Source organism: Tupaia chinensis, unplaced genomic scaffold (genome assembly GCF_000334495.1).
Source record: "Tupaia chinensis unplaced genomic scaffold, TupChi_1.0 Scaffold000453_1, whole genome shotgun sequence".
Classification (NCBI taxonomy): domain Eukaryota; kingdom Metazoa; phylum Chordata; class Mammalia; order Scandentia; family Tupaiidae; genus Tupaia; species Tupaia belangeri.
The window spans coordinates 1,538,701-1,556,116 of NW_006159960.1; the positions used below are offsets into that span (position 1 = coordinate 1,538,701).

A 17,416-nucleotide genomic window follows, 5' to 3' on the forward strand; every position below is an offset into this window, starting at 1 on the left:
GACAATGATAGTGAAAACTTCTTTGTGTTAGTAGTAAAGAATAATATGAATCTTTAATTACAGACCTTCTACCAACAACCCAAACACAAGAAACTCATAAGAGATAGTTACTAAAAGAATGAAAAAAAAATGAAATAGATGTTATTATTTCCCGTTCAAACATCAAGAGGCTCTCAGCTCAGTGACTCTGCATTTATAACAATGAATGAGAAAGATTCCCTCCCTTATTTTTCCCCTACCAACAACCCAAACACAAGAAACTCATAAGAGATAGTTACTAAAAGAAAGAAAAAAAATTAAATAGATGTTCTTATTTCCCGTTCAAACATCAAGAGGCTCTCAGCTCAGTGACTCTGCATTTATAACAGTGAATGAGAAAGATTCCCTCATTTTTCCCAAACTATGTCTAAATCACCTTCCCGATGCCCCTACATTTTTTTAATGGCCAGAAGGTGTGCGTATTCCTAGAAAGACAGAAAAGCAGAGAGGGAGAAAACACTCACCATTGGAGTGTGGTCTTACCACAATCCCTTCTCCTCCATTTCTACCTGGATTTGGGACATGTATGCACATGTATTTGGCATGATTCTCAAGCCACAGGGACAGGAACTCAAACTGTGGCTAGCTCTGGGGAATCCAGGTCCCCTAATCACTAGGCTTCAGGACTGTCCCGGCACCCCTCCCTCCTTTTTTATGCTGAAAACACAAGCACATTCTTTCTCAGGTCACAAATCATACAACCACATACATGAATGAAGGGACCTAGTGCTTCATGTTACAGGTATGGAAGTCAAAGGTATGACTGAAGTGGCCTTGCTTAAAGTATGACCCTAACATGGAAGCCAAACACATGACTAGATGAATTATTATTTTAAAGTATTAAAACAGATCCCTTGGCATAAATCATTACAGGCAATCCATGCACTTCAATGGGCCGGGGGGACTGAACTCCCCTCACTGCCTCCTCTGCTCATTCCAGCTGCCATGGGAACCACAGGAAAAAAGACTTGGCGCTTTTAGCACATCCACACACTCGGAAGTTCTGGAGGATAAGAAATAGTAAAATAACCAAAGAAGACTGACCCCTGGGGTTCATTGTCATAAAATTGGCCTGCTTTGCCCTGATCAAGGAATTCTTCCTTTCATGGTGGCTATTTCCTCTCATAAAAAATGTATTTGAATCAATTAGCCTAATTAAAAGGATAAATGCCACTCTGAAATCATCATTGAGATTAACTTATTAACAAGGAAAAAGTAGTTACTATGTAAGGAGGGAAAGTAGAGAATTTGGCGAGGCTAAGAATGGGTACCTTTGGGGACCAGCAGATGGCATAATGGTTATGTTGCTGGACTCCCAGATGGCCAACAGCGGTTTGAGTCCTAGACCTGACGGCTTGAAATTCATGCCAGGCACATGTGCGTGCATGCTCAAAATCCCAAGAAAAGAATGGAGGAGAAGGGATTGTGGTGTGGCCATCCCCCATGGGGCGATTTCTTGCTTTCTGTCTCTGGCAATAACATGAGCCCTATAGAAAAAATCTGTGTCTAAGAAAAACAATATGGGGACCTTGGAACAGCATGAAGACAAGGGATGCTTGGGAAGCTGAGGACCAGGAATTAGTGAGAGGGGGAGAGAAGAAATTGAAGGCTGAAGACAAAGCCGGTGGCATTTAAGGCTTTGCAGAGGGCCAGTTCTATGTCTACATGGGATCCTGTGTCTAAAGCATAAGTAAATATACTTTGCCACTCTTCCCCGTATTCTGCTAGAGGTCCCATCCGGGGACTCGGAACAGAAAAATTGTTCATGGGATTCCTTCTGTTCTGCAGTTTAGCTACATTTGGGTGGCTTTTGAAGACTAAGTTGAAAACCCAAACTTGGTTTTCAGAAGATACATTTCCAGTTCTAGGACATGTGTGTGTGAGATGAGGAACTGCTCTTGGTTTGCAACGGGAAGGTTACCACACACTCATCCGAGCCATTTGCAGAACGTGCAGGCCTGTCTTACTGCTGACATGCAGATCTGAGTGCAAATGTGAGACTAATATCCTGTCACTGAATCAATGACCCTGGGGACCTTGACGTTGAACTAACCAAACAAGCTTGTGAGCAGGGGCTAGTGCATATTTCTTTTGCCTTTTCTATGGCAACTAGCACAGTTCCGGTCATCTCCTAGGCACCCAAATGAATATGCATTGACCCCCGTGCTGTAATTCTAGGTGTGAGGGCTGGGGGCAGATCTAACATGCAGTAGGTGCTTTGAAGCCTGGCCAGGAAAAGTCCTGAGCACTAAGTGCAGTTTCTTTGGCTACAGCACCAATAGCTCATGTGAATTTGGAAAATAAGGACATGATAGCAAAAGAATGTAGGTTTCTTGGTTCCAAACCGATGTGTTTTTTTTTCTTGGCCAGGAGAGTCCACATAGTGAATGTAGAATTTTAACCTTCAGCTGGAAAGGAAAATAAATTCTGAGCTCAGCTGCTGCACAAGCTGAAGCCCATTCAGCTCTATTTAAGAACTAAACACCTGCACCTGAGGGTCCCTGCTGCACCTGTTGAAAAGCTCCTGTCTCATGCTAGGTTGCAGTTCTTCCTGCACTAACATTAACGTGGTCTTTTATACTCGGAGCTCTATTGCCATCTGCATGGCCTCAGCCTCACCAGGACAACGACCCTTTCTACTGCTTTGGTGCATTTTTTTTTCTTTTTCATTTCCTTTTTTCTTTTTTTTTTTTTTTTTTTTTTTTGAGAGGATTTTGCTATAGGGCATGTGTGCTCACCAGAAAGAGACAGAGAGGCAGAAAGCATGAAATCACCCCTCCAGAGGAGATGGCCATACTGCAACCCCTTCTCTTCCATTCTCCTCTCTGGATCTCGGGGATGCATGCACATTTGCCTAGCGTGAGTTTAAGCCGCTGGGTCCAGGACTTGAATCATAGTCAACTGCATGGGAATACAGCAATGTAACCATTACACCATCTACTGGTCCCATGGTTTGATGCATTTTTAATATGGCCTAAGGCTAGGAGGTTTGGCCTCCTTGAGCTGTTCAGCCCAACATTCCTGAGGCCCCAGGTATTTTCTAAATTTATGCTTGATTATGAAGCTGCATAGATTTACAGGTGCCTGCCCCAAAGCCCTTCTTTCCCATAAGTACTGGTATTTTCAGTAGGGTTTGCAGAACTCCTATGTTGTGACGGAGCAAAAGGGCTTGACTGCTTGCCACTCTGCCTTAACTTCAGGACCACATTTTTACTGGCTTTCTGCCCATGGCCCCTAGGGGGCAGGAGTGAGTGACAGGGCCAATAGCCTTTATGATTGCAGGTGTTCCAGAAGAGAGGAGCCCCACCAGCACATTTTCTGCAGACACGGCTTTGCCATCAGTAGCCACCGCCATCCCTGCACGCAACAGCTCTGCTGCCTTACCTGCACGCACCGCTAACATCACCACCACAGACAACACCTCAGGTGGGACTAGAGGCGGGCTGGGAGGCCCCAGATGTTCCAGGTGGTAGACGAGGATGTAGAAACACAAAACTTGAATGCAGTTCTTTTATTTGACTCCAAATTTTATTTGTGGGTTCCCTGTTTTATAAATGTTTACATATTGACAATAAATTAGGCAAAACAGACTCACTAGTAAGATAAACACACACACACACACACACACACACACACATTCTTTCTTCTGTAAATGAGAAACTCAGAGAAAGAGAGAGAGAGAGCACTCCCAACAGGGTCTTGAAACTATGACTGAACCCTGGATCACAGGCAAGCACGTGCTTGGTGTTTTCAGGGAGATCCCAAGACTGGAGCCAAGAACCTTCCCATATGGGATCGCCTCACAGAACTTTGGATTCTACTGCTGCACTACCATCTAACCTCCCACCTCATAGTTTATGTTTATTATAAAAGGTCATGGCAAAGAAGAATAGATATTAGAGTTGAATGCCACATGGCCTTAGGATCAAATTCAGCTTCAACCTTTCTAAGACAAGTTACTAGTAGTAAGTTACTAATAGTAAGACTCCTTACATAGCACTGAGAAGAGAACTGAGTATGTAGCAGGTCTGGAATGCAATGAGTCTTATAAAAGAGTAACTGTTACTGTGGTTAGTATCCAAAATAAGGAGAGTTTAATGGAAAAGGGACAAGAATAGCTTCAGAAGGTTTGTACATCTGGTAAAAAGTATGCCAAAGAATGAAGAATTTTCCTTCAACTTAGTGTTAATTACTCGAAAGACTACTTATCTGCAAAGGCCATTATCAATAATTTTTTTATTTGCTTTGTTATTTTTGAGACAAACAGTATTGATTTAAATAAAAAATGCTTTAAGCAAAGATTCAATTAGGAAATTATTTTTGCTGAAGAGTTTTTCCCTAGTCCTTCCATATGACGAAGTCATTAACCTTTGCCCTCTGTTCATTTCCTTGCAGATGTGTACCTTTCCTCCACTGCACCATCCATTCCGAGCTCTACATCCACTGTCATTCCAACCACAACAATAGGTGACAACCTTACCCTCAGTCATGCAGTCATACCACCCTCGTGTGCCTGGGGCATGCTCCCAGAGTGTCCCTTACCTTCTCTTCCTGGGGCTCTTTTCTTTGAGAAATGTCATCTGGTCTTCTAATCCAGAGACCCTGGAACAGCAATTAGACATATATCTATTTAGCCATGCAACAGCTGGGGAGACCAAGCTATCTTGTGAATGTAACGTGTCTGTAATAACCCGTCTATTGTATTAGCACCCTGTAGGAGTCATGTACTTCATCAAACACCTAAGGGCAATGATCCAATCTGCTAGAACTTGGTCCTTTAAGAGTGGGTTTAACAGACACATGAATGAAAAGTTATCTATTGATGAGATTGTATACGGTAGTATCTGACTTGATTGATATTCACTGCATCCATGATGGAAAAAAAGCATTTCATACATGGTACAGATGCACAATGATTAAATGTATATTTTTTAAAAAGTGTAAAATAATAATAATAATAATAATAAAAAGACCAAGTTTAGGTGTTAGCATGGAAAAGAACAATTCTCTCCAGGAGGCGCTCCATTCCAAGTGGTGAGTAACAGAGATCTGACTGCAGGGTGCGTAGGCACAGAGAGAGAGGAAAGGAACCTCGAGCGAACAGTGAGGGCAGTGTCTGCACATGCGTGAAGATAGAGCCTGCAAGCCCACCGTGCCCTTCCCAAGTTTTCCAACTCAAAGACAAGATTAGCAGAGATTCCTTAGCTTCCACAAAGCATTTTCCCGCCAAATTCTTAAGTTATACCATATACCCACGCAAGACACCACTTCATTTGTTCAGAGGGCAATTTATTAACCTGAATCTGTATACTCTGGAGGAGCTTAAACGTTAAACTAGAGAACAAAGCAGCCCTTGTCTATTGTCTAATTAAAAATAAAAAAAGTATAAACTTCACAGGAACTACGATCATGGAAGTCTGTTTTGAGATTGAACAAAGGGTTGAAAACCTTTATTTTTGGCTCTGTGAATATTTGCCCATAGTACCTTCAGATGTGTACAAAATGTGTTAATATCATTACTAGTCCAATTGTGTTTATTGTATCAATTCATGAAAATGCTTTATGGAACTAACACATTAGTTTATTATATTTGAAGTTGTGAGATCAGAACATTGTAGCTGGAAACCTGCATTACCTGTTAGATCTAACTAGAGAGATATTGCAGTTTATGAAGGAAGATTAAACACTGTAAATCACTTTTCCCCTAAAGTGAAGATAGCAGATCTATTCTAAAACAAAATCTTAATAACTTGCATTTTTTTTTCTATTACAGTTATGACTACACCTAAACCATCCTGTGGTAAGTGTGATTACTTAGAGATAGTATATAAAACCTTGGGATAGCACTTCATTTTTCCCCTCATCTCAATCTTTCAAGACTCAGTAGCTGGATCAGCAGATGGCATAATGGTTACGTTGCTGGACTCCCACGTAGTAGACTGCGGTTCATGTCCCAGACGCAGTGGCTTAAAACTCATGCTGGGCGCGTGTGCGTGTGTACCAAAATTCCCAAGAGGAGAATAGAGGAGAAAGCACTGCAGCATGGCCATCCTCTTGGGGGGCAGTTGATTTCTTGCTTTCTGTCTCTCTGTCTTTCTGGTGAGCACACGCACCCTATAGCAAAAATCTCTCCCTAAGGCAAAAAAACAAACAAACAAACAAACAAACAAACAAAAACAAAAAACCTCTCTCTCTAAAAAAAAAAAAAAAAAAAAAAAGGCTTATTAACAAGCTAAACTCACTGGCTCTGATTTCCCACCAATACTCAACTCCAGTTCTTAAGAACCAGAATCCCAGTGGCAAGAAGCCTTGATTTCATTTGCAGAGTTGCAGAGCTAGTTTTGAGTGTCATGATTAAGAATGACTAGCTAGATCCACTCTGGTGGAGCCACTTAACATCAACTTAAGTATTTGTAAAATGGAAAGATAACGAGTTTGTTTGGCGTGAGGGCCAGACCTTATGTGAGAGTAAATTTAAAAACGTGTGTAACATCAAGCTTTTCAAGAAGGAAACTCTCTCTGTTGCAGTCTCCATCTTTTCCCCGTCTCTAGGTCGCACTAGGGCTGATTCAAAGCAGACACTGAGCACAGCTCGAATCCATCCTATTTTCTTCCTCTCTCAGTGGAAGCAAACTCCTGCGTTATGCCCAGATCCTATCCCACCATTTAACCCTAAATCTCACCACTCAATTCACTGCCGTCACTCACTCCCCATATATTTTTTTGTTTAATTCATGTGATCTTTTATGATAGGGTTTCTGTCCGCCCCTCCTGCATCCCTGCCTCCTTACTATCTTTCTTTCAGTGGTGTGGAACCATTTATGGTTTCCTAAGCACACATGCTCCTTCCTGCCAGTGTCTGCCCAGCCCTTCCTCCTCTACCCTGGGAACCCTGCCCCGCCGTCCTCCCTGGTCCCCATATCTGTTTTCCTATTTCCTGCTCATATTCTAAAACACGCAGAGTTACCATCTCTGGGACGCTCCTACTCCTCTAATCGAAATAGATCCCTCTCAGCTTCCTCTCACATGCCTTTGTGCATAATCTTATTTCAGATGTTTTTGTGTCTCCTGCAGTTCTCATCTTCGTTAGACTATGAGCACCTCAAAGTTGATCATGTCTGATTTCCCTTGGTATTTGCTTTTGTGTTTGAGACAGTGTCTTAAACATAAGAGTTTAATATTTTTTGAAGAAAAATGAGTGAATAGATTAATACTTATGGAAGTTATTTTTCAACAATCAGCAGAAATTGTTGACATTAAAGAAAGCTGCTTAAAAGAGTGTATTTTCTTTTCTTTCTTTTTTTTTTTTTTTTGGAGAGATTTTTGCTATAGGGCGCGTGCGTTTTCCAGACAGAGAAAGACAGAAAGCAGGAAATCGCCCCACCCCCACCCCGGGATGGCCACGCCGCAATCCCTTCTCCTCCATTCTCCTCTCGGGATCTTGGGCACCCACGCATATGCGCCCGGTGTGAGTTTAAGCCACCGGGTCCGGGACTCGAACTGCAGTCGACTACGTGGGAGTCCAGCAACATAGCCATTACGCTAACTGCTGGTCCCAAGAGTGTATTTTCAATAATAATTTTACATAAGAGAAAAAAATGAATGAGGACCTATTGTATCTGAGTAATTATTGTTCTTCATATTTGGAGAAACTGACAATGAATCACTAGGTTTTAAACAAGGGGAATTATAAATCTAAAAAAAGAAATTTATCAGATGCATCATTCACTTGTGCATCTATCTAACAAGCAATTACTGAGTTCTGGGCTAGCGCCTAGTAGTTAAGGGAGCCAGAACCACCATGGCTGATGGTACATTTGAGTCCTGAGTCCAGTGGCCTGAAAAACTTGCTGGGCATATGTATGTATGTGCATGCCCAAATCCCAGCAAGATGGAGAAATGAAGAAGAAGGGTTTGAGGCATGACCATCCCCCACTGGGAGTGCTTTCTCCTTCTCCCTCCATGTCTCCCTGCCTCTCTTTGGTGTGTGTACATATCCTTGGGCCAAGAAAACAAGAAGTAAGTAGTATTGAGTTCCCACTAATCACATATTATGCATGGATCTGGATTTATGGTGATGATCAAAATAGACTGAATTTTGCTCTCATGGAGTTTACAGTGCAGTCAGAAAGACAGTCAACTTACTCAATTATCATTCGAATATAAGTTAACAAGCTGAGATTCTTGCTAGGGACATAAGGTAAACAAGGTTGTGAAAAAATAATATGCAAACATCTGAACTATTTCCTCTATTTTTCATGTTCATGGAAATATTTTATTACTGGTTTGATATTTGTGAAAATATATGTTAAGGCATTTGCATTTAATGTAGTTTTTATTCATTTGGAAAGAAGGGATAATTCTCACTGTTCAAATATTTTCTTTCAGGTGAAAAATTTGCAGCAATCTCTGTGGGCTATGAATATGACTATATAAACCATACTTACAGTGCCACGCTCAATGCTACTGAAACAGTGGAATGTCAGCCTGAGTGTATCAACAATACCGTGCATGGCCTAAAGGAGTGTGAAAATATCGACATTTCCATATCTCATACTTCATGTGCTTTTCCAAATAAAATAGTATCATTGAATGTGCCACCAGGTAAACATTAATTTATTTCTACTCCTCTTGTTACCAAGGCAGTGTAGTTACACGTGTGTGGCACCCTAACAGTCACGGGAACCAGCCTGCTGAGAGGACAGGGCTGAGGGATGAGTCAGCAGCGTATGAGTTGAACATTCCGCTGTCCTCACCCAATACAAGTTGTGAAGTAATAAAAGCCTTCTGTTCACATCTCTGAATGGCTTCTCTGCCTGGTACAGAGGGTTCATGTAGATTAGATATATTGATAGCTTATCCTTCCAGGTGATGGTCCACTAACTCGATCTCTTTTGTGTATTTTAAGTCATCATCCTCACACACCCATACATACACATACCCCCAGAAACAGTTTGGTCTGGAATATATTAGGGGAAAAACTAAAGTTAGGAATTTGATGTCATGGAAAGAAAAGAATCAAAACACTTTAATAAAAAAAGGAAAGTGGTAGTCATAGTAAAGCAAGCAAGTTGGTTTTGCCCACTAAGCGACGAGTGGGTGAGGGAGTGGGTGAGGACTAAGAGGGTGAGGTAGACTGCACTGAAGCATTTCATAGCAAAATGAATTTTGAAAAAGGAATTCAAAAGCTGCCTCATGTCATTGAATAATTTGAGGTTATTAATTGATTTATTAACACTTAAGTATGTTGAAATTTGATGTGTTTAAACAATTTATTTAATTGATTTATTTTCCCTAAATATTACAGAAATAAATCATCAGTTGAACACAGAAAATGACAATATTTATGATGTGTGTCTGTAGAGGGCAACCCTTACTACTCTGTGGAATAATTATTCAATTAAAACTCCTAGTAAATGAAAAAAATGGCAGGCGTAAATCAGCATATAAATGGAATGACTGTTAAAATGTCAAAAAGTGCCATTTTATCTAGATGTTTGCTTGGGATTCACTTTTAAAAGTAGCAGAAATTCTAAATGAAACACTAGCAAAAGGTATAGATAATAAACTAAATATTCAAGAAACATCAAGCTGTGAGTTAGTAGTCTTTTTCAAAAATACTCTAAATGCTTGCCAAGTGCTATGTTTTGAGTATAATTACAGTTACTTTAATTCAGAATATGCCACACATAAAAAAATTGATCAAGCGTATTTTTGATCTTCTTCTTGACAGATCCTACAGCCTTTGAGCTGAGAAACTGTACAATGGATGAAACAGCAGATACTACTATTTGTTTAGAATGGATAAACAACTCTGCTTGTGAAACAGAAGCATTTGTATACTTGTTTAAATGCAGTAAGCACATAATATTAAGTAGATTCTTTATCTGTGTTAGGAAGCTGTTCTAGTTGTCATTTAATTTTGTTCTTCCATCTTTCCTTCCCTTCTTGCTGTTTCCTATCTTTACTTTTTTTTTATGGTCTGTACTATGCTTGGAGTTAAACAATTACATTATCTGTAGCACTCAAGCAAATTCACACAACAGGTAAATACTTCCCTAAAAAGAAATATTGAAAAAGTATAAATCAATTAATTTACAAGAATTTTCTTGGTAACTGTTATACATACACAAGGCATTGTTGAAGTGTCTGATACGAACTGAATGATACATACACACTGTTTGAAAGAAAGAAAAAAAATGCAAGATTACATGGTTTGAGAGTTTACTGAGTCGGACAGTCAGTCCCCTACCAATAGCACTAATACTCAGGTTCAAGGATACTTAGGACAAGAAAACAGACTAGCAACAGCAAGTGCTTCTAGGAATGAGTTTGGATCTAGGGGACCAGGTAGCATTTAAGTGTTCATTAATGAGATGGAATCTTCTACTACTTGCCATTGAGCCATCTGTTTGGCATAACTGACAACACAAACAGCTGTGCATATGCACACACGGACACACACATGATGGGAGGGTGTATGATCACATACTCATCATGGGATCATCACAGCCAGATGGACGGTTGTGACATAAACAGTGTGAGGAAGGGAAGCAAGCAATGTATGACAGCCTAACTATAGGGAAGTGGTCCCCCTAGAAAATCTATTAGGCAAAGGCTGACTAAGGTGTAATCTCAGGAATAGAGAATTATGAGCGAATGCTTCATTCTGTCCATCAAGTTAGGGATACTCTCCAATGAAGTTATACTTGCTAAATAGCTTTTTAAAAGTTGAGTGTAGCGGGGCTGGCAGGTGGCATGGTGGTTAAGGGCACTGGACTGTAACATGGGCTACCGCAGTTTGAATTCTGAAACTGGTGGCTTGCTTTCTCACTTTCTTTCTCTCTCTCTCTGTCTCTCTCTCTGGTCAAATTAAAATAAATAAGCATATAAAATAGATAAAGTTAAATAAAATAATTCTTTAAAAAAATTAAGTGTAGCAAAATCATTTTTAGAACCTTTGACTTATTGTTTTAATCATTTTCACAGGTTTTCAACCTAGTGTATATTAACGAGTATTATAAATATGAAATCTGAATATATATGTGATAGATTGTAATACACTCACAATACTTTCTTTCAGATACTTCATCTAATGCAACAGTTTATAAACAAACAGCTGTATTAGAAAACCTTAACCCCAAAACTAAATATAAATGTGATTCACAAGTATTCTATAATAACCAAATGTGGAAAAATGAAAGTAAAGTTATTGAAACAGATTATGGGGGTGAGTATATTACTTACTACTTACACTTATATGTAAAATTGTTTTTCTTTTCATGTTCTTAAAATTCTTTGAGAGTCATAGAAAATGATAGAATAGATTTAGAAAAGGGATTTCAGAAAACAAAGTTCTAAAGGTGAATTTAAAACTAGATTACACAAAACCCAAACTTCTGCCACTTTTGTTTTTTTAGGGGGAGGGAGTGGCTGTAAATTGCAGACTGCTGTAAGGTTGCATTGGAAACACCCCTTTCTTTTTTTCCTGCGGTATCATTTCCTTCCTGGTGTGCACTGCCACTCTATCCAATCACACCTCTGATAGAAGTAAAATGAGCAAAGGAACTAATAAAGCCCAGTGATAAATCCAAGTATTGATGGCAAAATAGTAATCATGACTACTACATGATCAGCAATATAAACAGTAACCAGATAATAATAACCAGTAACCACTGGAAAGTAGAAGTCTGGAAAAAAATAGCATTAAAGAAAGGAAAAATGAAAATATTACATTCCAGTCTTATTGGAATAGAGAAGTATAGAGTCCAATTAAATGTAGAATCTGCTAGAAAATGTCAATTATATGTGTGATATTTTATGAATAACTACTAAAGAAATAAACAAAAATAGATGGCATTGTCTATAAGCTAGAAGAAAATGGTAAAATGAAAAAATTCTGTATCCATTGAAGGATAAGGGGAGAAGGAAGAAGAGGAGGACAGAGGAAGATGAGGAAGAAAAAGACCAAAAAAAGAGGAGAAAAAGAGAGGAGAGTAGACTAAATAGAAAACAGTAGATAGGCAGAAATGTCACAGCATATAGAAGAGCACAGTAACCATAAATGAGTTATACAAATGTATGGATTTGAATAAAGACATGTTTTTCCTTTTTTTTTTTTTTAAAGAGGTTTTTGCTATAGGGCATGTGCACTCACCAGATAGACAGAGAGAGACAGAAACTGAGAAATCACCCTCAGGAGGAATGGCCACACCGCAATCCCTTCTCCTCCATTCTCCTCTCGGGATCTTGGGCATGCACGCACAAGCACCAGGTGTGAGTTTAAGCCACCGGGTCTGGGACTCGAACTGCAGTTGGCTACATGGGAGTCCAGCGACATAGCCATCATGCTAACTGCTGATCCCAATGAAGACATGTTTTGAAAGAATTTTGTCACCTTAAAGAATGGGAAGTAATACTTTAGAAGAAATATTATCACCTTGCTATACATTGAATGAAAATAAAAGCAGAAAACAAATGCAAACACAAAAGTGAGAAAATAAACTTTGGAGCCATATTACTGAAAGAGGAACAAATAAGTAAAATAAGAATTTATTTACAAAAATAAAGGTTGATTTAAAACAATATGTATGAGAGAATGAAAGAGAGAAAGTTTGAGACTGAAGTTTTGACAAGGTTGTGAGATGTCTCAATCTTCCTGCCGCAACCTCCCAATTAGTTCAGGGTGTGATCACATCACAATCTTCTCTTTCGTCTTCCATTTGGTTAGGCTTTTGACTATGCATGTCCATCAGCCCGGTGTGTTTTTCAAGCCACTGGGGCCGGGATTCAAACCATGGTTGGCTATATGAGATCAAGCTCTGTTAATCATTAGGCTATGGGGCTGCCTCTGTTTTTATATTTTTAATCTTTTTAATTTGCATATCACATCATTCATCTTCTTAAAGTGTAGAATTCAACAATTTTTAATGTATTAAAAGTTGTTCAACCATCACCTTTAGAACATTTTCAACACACGAGAAAAAAATTCTCTCATCTTTTCATACTCACACACCATTTTCCCCCAGTTCCCTAACTCCCAGATAACGAATCACCAGTCTAATTTCTGTCTGGATGGATTTGCCTATTCTGGACATTTTGCATAAATGGAATCATACAATATGCGATTTTTTTGCAACAGACTTCTTTCATTTAGAATAATGTTTTCAAGGTGTGCTTGTATTGTAATATGTATTAATCCCTCATTTTTAACTCTGGATAACATCCATTGTGTTGATATACCTTATTTTTTTTTTGTCACTTTAATTGGTCAAGTGACACTTAGGTTATTTCCACTTTTTGGCTACTACAAATAATGCTGCTTTAAATATTTGTGTACCTGTTTTTCTGAACACATGTATTTTCATTTGTATTGAGTATGTATCTAGCATTGGAACCTTTGAGTCATGGGAACTATGTTTTACATCTTAAAGAAATGTCCATCTATTTTACAAAATGAATGAACAAATGATTTTACATCCCCACCTGTAATGTATGAGGATTTTAATTCCTTCATATCTTTTTTTGGGGGAGGGGCTTTGGGAGGCAGAAGGCACTAGAAATAGATAGTCAGAGACTAGGGGAAGGAAAACACCCTCTAAGGTGCATGATCACACTGCAATCTCTTCTCTTCTCTATCCTTCAAGATTTAGAATACATGTACCCAGCATGTTTCTTAACACACCAAGACAAGGACTGGAACTGCAGTCATCCATGTGGAATTCAGACCCTAACCACAAGACTACAGTGCTGGTCCAATTTCTCCGTATCTTTAGCAACACTTAGTAGTGTCTGTCTTTCTTATTACAATGGTGCTAGTAGATATGAAGCTAAATATCCTTGTGGTTTGAATTCAAATGCCTAATAATATTGAGTTGCCTTTATGTGTTTATTGGCTATTTGTATATCTTTTATCTATTCAAATTCTTTGCCTATTTTTAAATTATATTTTTCTTTTATTGACTTGTAAGAGTTACACCTCAATCCCTGCTCCTTAGTTCTCCTCTTGGAAGTTGTGGGCATGCATATACATGCACCCAGTGTGTTTTTCAAGCCATTGGGTCTGGGACTCCAACTGTGCAGTTGGCCATGTAAGATCCAGCTGCTTTAAACTCCACACCACCTGCTTGCCCAGTAATTTACTCTAAAGCAAATCAAATAAACACAGATGTCTTTCTTCAAATGTCATTATTAATTCATAGTTAGTGAAAATATGGTTATTGTTAATGCACATGGAAGGAAGAATGTTTTATCCATGCCTCACTTTTCTACCTTGCCTCTTACTCTTTCAACAGCTCCTGATGAACCTAAGAATTTTACCTGTGATTTTGATTCCACAAATGTGAACATTACCTGGCAGGCCCCCGGAAATGCATTTCATAATTTTTCTTTTTGTAACAAGATGAAACAAGGTAATTTGTATACAGTTTAATTCCATATCAGGAAAAAGACATCAAGAATTTGAGAAGTGCTAGAAATGTGGGCTGAGCAAAGAGCACCTGCACAGAGACTGTGCACGGTGCCTCACGGGCCATGAGCTCAGAAATGCCTTCATTCTTCAATGGTTTTCCAACTGCAGAAGTGCCCAGAGCCCAGAACATCCTCAATATTTCCTTGTCTTTTTTTTTTTTTAATCTGTCTTGGTTTCAATTTTTTTTTTTTGGAGAGGTTTTTGCTATAGGGTGCATGTGCGCTCACCAGAAAGACAGAGACAGAGAGACAGAAAGCGAGAAACCATCCCCCAGGGGGATGGCCACACCACAATCCCTTCTCCTCCATTCTCCTCTCGGGATCTTGGTCATGCATGCATATGTGCCCGGCGTGAGTTTAAGCCACTGGATCTGGGATTCGAACCACGGTCGGCTACATGGGAGTTCAGCAACATAGTCATTATGCTAACTGCTGGTCCCAATTTTTTTTTTTTTTGAGAGGTTTTTGCTGTAGGGTGCATGTGCTTACCGGAAAGACAGAGAGAGACAGACAGAGAGACAGAATATGAGAAATCACTCCCCAGGGTGTGGGCCACACCACAATCCCTTCTCAACTCCATTCTCCTCTCAAGATCATGGGCATGCACACACACATGCCCGGCATGAGTTTAAGCCACCAGGTCCAGGACTCAAATTGCAGTCAACTACATGGAAGTCCAGTGACATAGCCATTACGCCAATTGCTGGTCCCTCAATTTTTATACTCTAAAACCTAGAGAAAGAAAATCTCTGAAAGATAATACTCAATATTATCTTTCAAATATTCTGTAAGGGATCTTAATTGATTATTCAGGCCCCAAAACAAACAAGTAAGCAAACATCTTCCAAAGCTTGCACCAGCTAATACATACAAAATATTGCAAAATGAAGGTGAGCATAGCTCTGTGTAGCCATGGAGGCTTGTTTGATGGCATCTTTGTGTGTGTGTGTGTGTGTGTGTGTGTGGGTTGATGTTATCTTTTGGTGTGTGTGTGTGTGTGTGTGTGTGTGTGTGTGTGTGTATGTGTGTCCCAAGCTTCTTTATTTAAGAACAAAGTGGTGAGTGTGATGGGGATCAAAATCAAGAGCGTCATTTAACTTTGACTTCCCTCCAACCAGTTTCCCCAAAACTCCCAACCGCCACCCTTTGTGTCCCCACTGTCTTCCTTAGTGAATGAAGAATATGAAGAACTCGATCCCCAAAGCCCTGGTACCTTTGAATGCAGTCATAGTTTAGACAGTCACAGAAATATAGTTTAAAAATGTGCCATTTTAGTACAACTGCAAAAATATTAAAATGAGAGACTTTTTAAGAGAACCAACATCTCTTGAACAGCTTAAAGAATCTACAATGTTTATAGAAAACAGTGACCATCCCTGAAGTATCTCACAACAGCCTCAACACCTGGGATGCTCTTCTCTAATTCTTTATCTATAGCTTAAGGTAAAATTGACATGATGTCCCACTGATTTTCATCTCTGTGTTTGGTGAGGAGGAACCACATAAATATAAACATTTAAAAAGTAAAAATAAAAGAAATTTTCAGCATCTTATTTTGTATTTTGATAATATCATTTTAGCTAATTCTCTGAAGCTTAATCAAACTACTAAAACAGAGTTACATGCACTTGTAGTTTTTAAATGAGCCTAAGAGGCTTCAAATGCTATGGAGAAGAAATACAATGCATGTGAGTTTATGATTGTTTCAGATGTTAAGTCCATAAGAAAGGAAAAATGGAAATTCCAGGAAGATAAATAAGCAATCAAAATGAACTGCCCTAAACACAAGTGCACTTTGTTTTTTGTTATTTTTTTCATTTTTGTCATTCATCTCAAACATTTGCAAAGCTGAAATACCCTTCCATTTTATCTAAATAAAAGAAAGAAGATAGGTTTACAGTATTGCTTGAGCAATTTTTAAAACTCTCATTATTTCAAATAAAATTACTATTCAACTTCCACAAGAATATAGTCTATCAGATTTGCAGTGGGTATTACTTTTTATTTGGATATTAGATTCCATTTTATTATTTCAAACTTTATTTCAGTGTCTGTGAAAGCTAGGGATTAAGGGAGGAGGAAAACTCTATCATTTAGTTGGTTTCCTTACGTTATCCAGGTTTTCATGACGTTTTATTTAAAGATTTTAGTAACTATTTTCATAATAACTCTGGGAAAATAGGTGCATACATAACTTCATAATCATATGATAAAAGCAAGGGTAAAAGAATTGAAGGGTTCCAGTACAACAAGGTGTCTTCTCTACTCCTGTGTTGTTCAAGTTTTACACGTTGTCTTAGGGAACGGAAGTTTATTTCATTAATTTAATGATGCCAAGTGACAAGGACGTTTTGCTGATAATTGAGAAAGGGACCTTCTATGCTCTATTGCACTACAAGGAGTATTTTTCAGAATTTATTGAAACAAATATGGACTCTTCAAGATATCAATGATGTTGAAATTACTTTGGGTAATGCCTTTTTTAGAGAAGAACTTCTCTCCTTTTTGATAGTACAAACATCCTTAGGGGATCAATAGGTTTATGCCATCTGAAACAGTGTCCAAGAAGAGCAACCCAAATGAATAAATGGTTAATGGAGTTCCTGGGTATTTTCCAAAAAACCAAAGAAGTAACAAGTGGAGAAGACAGTATCTTACTAGACTACTCCAGCTCTATTCTTACGACCTGAAGGCTGGACATGTCCCTGTTGCCCAGAGGGGGAAAAGTCAAGATCTAGTCAAATCAGTTCTTAATTTGCTCCATACGACTTGTTCTTCTGATGTCAGAGTTCTGAGAAAAAGGGTCCACATATGTAGAGGCAGAATGTTCGTGAAAAATAGTTTGGCCTTTTAACTAAAGCTTGAAATCTTCAGTAATTGAAAACAAGCATTCCAAACCATCTTTCTA

General features: G+C 38.9%; 1 protein-coding gene across 1 annotated transcript in view; it reads left to right on the forward strand.

Annotated features, from left to right (window-relative positions):
* The window catches only part of PTPRC (protein tyrosine phosphatase receptor type C), a gene marked incomplete in the record, with an annotated part of 131,341 nt that overhangs the window by 68,856 nt on the left and 45,069 nt on the right, over positions 1-17,416 (forward strand). Inside the window, 7 exon segments of the mRNA XM_027774549.1 lie at positions 3,322-3,465; positions 4,435-4,506; positions 5,813-5,839; positions 8,428-8,643; positions 9,773-9,895; positions 11,123-11,269; positions 14,334-14,450. Of these exon segments, the coding sequence (XP_027630350.1) occupies positions 3,322-3,465; positions 4,435-4,506; positions 5,813-5,839; positions 8,428-8,643; positions 9,773-9,895; positions 11,123-11,269; positions 14,334-14,450 (846 nt within the window).